This window comes from Nelusetta ayraudi, unplaced genomic scaffold (assembly GCF_046127955.1).
Source record: "Nelusetta ayraudi isolate G7.1 ecotype Tasmania unplaced genomic scaffold, CSIRO-AGI_Nayr_v1 ptg000019l, whole genome shotgun sequence".
NCBI classification, from domain to species: domain Eukaryota; kingdom Metazoa; phylum Chordata; class Actinopteri; order Tetraodontiformes; family Monacanthidae; genus Nelusetta; species Nelusetta ayraudi.
This window is the reverse complement of record NW_027466069.1, coordinates 2,591,326-2,597,325: the sequence shown is the minus strand read 5'-3', so window position 1 is coordinate 2,597,325 and position 6,000 is coordinate 2,591,326. Positions and strand designations below refer to the sequence as shown.

The following is a 6,000-nucleotide window of genomic DNA, read 5'->3' as shown; positions in this document are numbered from 1 at the left end:
ACCTAAGCTGGCTTTTTTCAAAAATCTTAGATCTTCTCCCAGAGTAAGCATTTTCTGCTTTTTGTGTGTGTTTGTGTGTGAAACGTGGCCCCTAAAAGTTGCAGAGACATGAATCCCTTTAAAACAGTATTACAATATTTAAGATTTAAAAAAAAAAAAAAAAAAAAAAATGGGGGGGAAAATTGACAAAGAACTGAGTGAGACAAAGATGTTATCCGCAGACTTTATTTTCTTAATCCTACTTTACGTCTTCCCACTTCTTCTCTTTTTTCTGAGAACAATTGGGGGGCGGAGCCAGATCTGGGGGTCAGCATTTGGCTGAAAATGAGTGAAATTATGAGTAGCCCACCCCTTCACCCCACAACGATCCCCCACCACCACCCTCCTTCCTGCCTCCTCTATTGACTGGCTTCTCCTGCATCATACTGGAGACCCCGCCGAGAGGAGCTTTAGTCTCTATAAAGAGAGGACGCAGTTCGGCCGCCGCTGAGATCGCTGCCAGGAATTTTAACGGCGCGCCTCCTCATCCGCACTCTGCGATTCCTGTCGGACACATTTCAGCGGGACACGAGGACGTTCGGAACGAGCGATTTTTATGTTGTTGTTGTTTTTTGTTTTTTAACCCACGAGCCATCCGGGTCAGGCTAAACCCGAATGTGAGCATCTTTTTTTATTTGTTGTTGTTTTTGTTGTTGTTGCGCGCACCGTGCTGCAGAGCCCGGCGCGTCGTCGCCTCTCGGCACTTTGTATTTCAGGTGTTTCGGGGGAAAAAAAAAAAAAAAGGGAAGAAGAAGAAGAAGAAGAAGAAGAAGAAGAAGAAGAAGCGCGCGTACAGATGGCTGCGCTGGCGATACAGCGGACCGACAACTTTTTGCACACCTTTTTACAGGTTTGTGGCACATTTGTGCGTTTGTGATTTTTATTTTTATTTTTTGCACCTTGTGTTGTCTTTAAAGTTTTGAAAATTGCATTTTAGTTCTAACTTTAAAAAAAACACACACACACACAAAAAAACACTAGCATTTCTTCTTTTTTCAGGCATAACGTTAAATTCATTTGTGGAATTTGTAGCAGGTTCTCATTTATTTGCAGAAATTCTTGTCAAATTAGGATATTATTGTTGTTTTTTTATGTTTATTTTTGTTTGGTTTTCTTGTAACTGTGATTGAAGCAGCCTCCTTGTGACCGCGTGCCTGTTTTGTGCTCCTCCACGCAGGACCGGACGCCCAGCTCCTCTCCAGAGGGAGCGCCGAGCGCCTTGTCCTTCCTGGCCACCACCTGTAGCCAGGCCTGGCAGGTCGGCAGCGCCATGGGCTCCGAGGGCTCCCAATTCCCCTACGAGGGCACCGTCAGCTCCACCTCGGGAATGTTCCAGCTGTGGAGCAACGACATGGCGCCCAGTACGGCCCTCAGCACGCACCAGATGACTTTCACCGTGCCCAAGGTGCAGTTCCCCGGACACATGCAGCCCGGCCTGGGCCACCACCACCACCACCATCACCACCACCACCACGAGCTGCCTCTCACCCCTCCGGCCGAGACCCCGTCCTCCTACTCCTTCGAACTCTCCCCGGTCAAGGTTCTCTCCTCGCAGCCGCAGGCCAACGGCGCCTACTATTCCCAGCACGGCGGCATGGGGCAGAACTTCCCCACGTTCCTCCAGAACTCCTCGGCCAGGCACCACCTGCCGGCCGCGCACGTGGAGGAGGGCCAGCAGTGGTGGAGCCTACCGCAGACCAACGCGACGCCTTCCAACCACTTCTCGCTGGGCCGGCAGTTGGTGCTGGGCCACCAGCCGCAGATCGCCGCCCTGCTGCAGGGCACCTCCAAGGGCCTGCTGAGCTCCACGCGCCGCTGCCGCCGCTGCAAGTGCCCCAACTGTCAGGCCAGCGGTGGCGGCGGTGGCCTGGAGTTCGGAAAGAAGCGGCTGCACATATGCCACATCCCCGAGTGCGGCAAGGTCTACAAGAAGACGTCGCACCTGAAGGCGCACCTGCGCTGGCACGCCGGAGAGCGGCCCTTCATCTGCAACTGGCTCTTCTGCGGCAAGAGCTTCACGCGCTCGGATGAGCTGCAGCGGCACCTGCGCACGCACACCGGCGAGAAGCGGTTCGGCTGCCAGCAGTGCGGCAAGAGGTTCATGAGGAGCGACCACCTCTCCAAACACGTCAAGACCCACCAGACCAGGAAGGGCCGGTCGGGGCAGCCCCCGCACAGCACGGACCCTCTGCTCGCAAACATCAAGAGGGAGTGAATCTTTCCATCCGTCCGTCCGTCCGTCAGAAGAAATACAAGGACAAACTGTGTGACTATCACTTACTGTCATGGGTTTGCACTACCGGAGAAGCAGCAAGTTGCCCAAAATACCATCTGCTGTGAAGGCTCCAATTGGACTTGTTGTTGTTATAATATATTTAGAGCCCAAACTGGATTCCTAGAATCAAAGTTTTCTTGAATTCAATGTGCAGTGAAGAGCCAGGGTTTTTTTTTTTTGTCTGAAGCTGCTGAAATGGTTGAAATTTAAATTAATGTTAATTTGAGCGTAATTTGTTCTCAGAGTAATTTTCTTTTGTAAATATTTTTATGTGGCAGACAGGAGTTTAAAAAAAAACAAAAAAAAACACACACCTCGGAGGCTGATTCCTGTTTGCTATTCATAACGTCCAATGCCTTAGTTGTGTTAAAATTATTTGAGCTGTGGAGAGAGAGAGAGAGAAAAAAAAACGAAAAGGGAAACGCTTCCGTTGCTGCTGATAATTAGCCTCTGATTTCAAAAACTGATCCTAATTTCTCTGTTTCAAGGTGGCGAGCGCTCTCTCCCTCATCAGCCTGACTCTTTGATCTTAACGATTTATCACACCTGCTCTTTGTTGCAGCAGCGCCATGCAACGCTGCTCCAATTTGATGGAGGGGGGGGGGATGGTTGAGTTTCTTTGTAAATTATGTATATATAATAATGAACAATTCTATTGCTGCATGTAAATTGTAATAAACACTGTCACTGCTGAAACGATTCCCTGCTTACCTGCTGATGTCATTCCCTGCATTTCATTGCCCCGCTGGTGAAATACAAGACCGACGGCCGCCAAGCGCGACTCAATGGCTTTACACTTTACAGCTCCTTGTGAATTTGGGATGCACCCGGAGCCTCCTAAAAGATCTAACATTTGTATTTAGATGATAATTCCGTTGCATTCAGGGGACAAAAGGCGCTCATTGTTGCGGCGGCGTGAGGGAAGAAGCCCTTTAAAGAGATCTGACATGGTGGGCTGTTCAAAGATTTTTACACCTCAAAGTAAATACTCTGCCCATTGATGGGGCTGTTTGTCTCGCCTGCTGCAATCAAGTTCACAGTCACGTGGCTTTTAATGAGTGTTTTCTTTCTCTCAGCGGAGAGGATTGAGTCAACAGATGCAACAGAGGGCACACGGTGAGGAATTCCCTCTGAATGGGACCCCTGTTGTCAGAGACCCCCCTCCGTTGGTGACAGGAACCCCCTTTGATTTTCTACCCTTGTGAAAGTTAATACCCCCCCACCCCCCACCCCCCTCCTCTGTTCCCAGCCTCCATATATCACAGCCGCGTTACGATGGGCCCTGGCTTTAGTGCCCAGAATGGGGCTTTATTCAGGAGCCAGCCAACCAGATGTCTCTTCATCCAGGGGTTCCTTCTTCTTCTCTTTGTCTTAAGTCCTGTTTGAACTTTCTCCAAGGGGGACAGCGCGGTCTGTCTGCGTCTTTAAACTGCTCTCTGCCATAAAATGGCGTGAAATAAAGTGTGCTAACACACTTTTTTTAAAATGTTTTTTCCTTTCACAATCTGAATTTATTGTTATTAGACTGACAATATGAAGGGATTCCCTCGGGATTTGGTGGAAGAGTCGACCTGCACACAGTTGAAACGACGCTGAAGACGCTGCACTTGATTTTGTTTTAAAAGACACTTTTTATTTGATATCATACAACAGTTTCTACTCAGCCAAACACGGCGTCAACTGAACCTCCCTTGGATTTATGTTCTGTTTCACATATTTCATTTTTCTTAAAGCAAGATCTGTTTTCATTTAATTCAAAAGGATTCCTTTGAGTTGCTTCCACTCGCAGCATGTCTCGTTGTTTCAGCCTAATTTGTGTAATTTATTACAGTTATATAGGCAAATCATTAGGGGAGGGGAGAAACGTCATTACTTCATACTGTTTTATTTTGGAGGAGTGAAATATGAGTCCTCTTGATCTTTGGTGCAGCTGTATGAGCCAAACGAACTGAAAGCAAGTAAAAGTCTTTTGGGGACCTCTGCTGGCCAAAAAGAGAAGGTGAGCTGATATTGACAGGAAAGTCTCCCCTGATTCTAACGGATCCCTGCACTGCGTGTCTATGATTGTCCAGCATTAGTGGTTACAACCAATGGGTTTTTTTCCTGTAAAAGGTTGTTGTTGCTATTGTTTTTGGCACTGTTGGGAGCATGCAGCATCACCCTGTTTATCCAGTAAAAAAAAACTTAACCTTCATATAACCCACGGGAATGTTAATATTTCTTTAACATACCCAGCTCATTCTTCATTGCCCAGGTGCAAATGTAAAGTTGCTTATAGTAGACACTGTACAGTATTTAGTCCATGGCGGGGGTGGGGTTGGGGGGGGGGGATAACAAAGATAAGAGAAATGATGCACGGCACTGACGATAAAAGAAATCACATTAGTTTGAAATAACGTACTTTTTGGGGGGGACTACAAAACTACAGCACCCAGAGAGAAGAATGTGGTGATGTATGCAATGTTTTTTTTTTCTTCTTCTTTTTTTGGCGTGGGAGGTTTCACGACAGCAGTCCCTTTGAATGCGCCCTCATCATGCTGTCTGAAGAGCAAAATGTATTCTGAACTGACGTCATTCCCACAGTTAACCTCCAGGGGGCTCCCGCATGCTTTTTTAAAAAAAAAAAAGGGGGGGGGGGGATCAAAGGGAGAAGCTGGTCAGTCAGAATCAGAGAGCAAACAGGAGCTCTCAGCACTGTGGCAAGAGAGACGGGAAAGTTGTAGGTGTTTGAACCGGAGTGAGTTGAGTCTCGGGAGGAGGGAAGGGGGAGGGGGGGGGGTTCTGCTTTCCCATCCTCATTAGCAGGGAGGGCCGCAAAGTGAGCTGTCAGCAGGGGGAATGACAGAGCGTGTGACTGCGGCTGTGCTGTTTCTAAAGGGACTTCAGAAATTACACTCATGCACTGACACACATACGCGCGCACATGCACGCACACACCGTCACATACTTCACGACGCAAACACACGACTCCAGTGACCGCCCCATTTCGGAATGGATATTTCTTCACCACGTAAAACTTCCCCTTGCCCTTTTGAAAGAGAGGAGCATGTAGTATACAAACCCGCCAAAATAAAATGATAAAAAGCAGGAAATTGTCCCAACACTGCAGTGAGTGTCTTTGCTTCAGCCTTCAGGTAAAATTCCACCAGCGTGCCGACTCACATTGCCCTAAGGTCAGTCGACTCCCCCGTTGAATGGCTCTTTAAGGAAAAGTCTTATAGCTGCAGCCTGTGAATCCTTCAGATGCTCCTTCATGTCCGTCGTCATCCTACGGGAACCACAGCCTCAGTCCAGCATGGCAGAAAACAGTCAGGAAACCAGTCTTGCGGCGTTCGCTGCTGTCCTCCAGGGTTCATAGGTCATCCTCCACCAGCTGAGCCAGGTTGCTGGGGCGGCGTCCAGCTAAGGGGCCCGACAGTGGGACGGGGCCTCCAGCATCAGCGGCTTGAGTCCTCCGGGAGCTTTCTCCTGCTCTCTGCTGGGACACGGGGGGAGGCAATGCTTATTATGTATTCATTAAGCATGTCAGTGTAGTCATACAACAGTAATTAACAGTTATTTCTACTAATTGACCAAGGAAAAATAATGATTCAAATATTACAAACACCTTTGCCAATTCTGCTAATGGCAATAATTAAAATCATAACATATTTTATTGTAATTAATTACAATAATAATTTGTTACA

General features: G+C 47.9%; 2 protein-coding genes across 4 annotated transcripts in view; one reads left to right on the top strand and one right to left on the bottom strand.

The window, feature by feature from the left end:
* The first annotated feature begins 636 nt into the window (after positions 1 to 636).
* On the top strand, positions 637 to 2,431 carry sp5l (Sp5 transcription factor-like). Its single transcript, XM_076026278.1, has 2 exons — positions 637 to 889; positions 1,217 to 2,431. Exons 1-2 carry the CDS (start codon positions 836 to 838, stop codon positions 2,252 to 2,254), a joined length of 1,092 nt encoding a protein of 363 aa, XP_075882393.1. The 5' UTR covers positions 637 to 835; the 3' UTR covers positions 2,255 to 2,431.
* Positions 2,432 to 4,936: 2,505 nt separating this feature from the next.
* Positions 4,937 to 6,000, bottom strand: part of arhgef25a (Rho guanine nucleotide exchange factor (GEF) 25a) — a 48,674-nt gene continuing 47,610 nt past the window's right edge. For 2 of the 3 annotated variants that reach the window (XM_076026273.1, XM_076026275.1), the window contains one exon: positions 4,937 to 5,792. In XM_076026273.1, coding sequence (XP_075882388.1) covers positions 5,667 to 5,792 — 126 coding nt within the window. In that variant the 3' untranslated portion in view covers positions 4,937 to 5,666. The remainder of the gene's footprint in view (positions 5,793 to 6,000) is intronic. The other variant, XM_076026274.1, reaches the window with a different exon arrangement.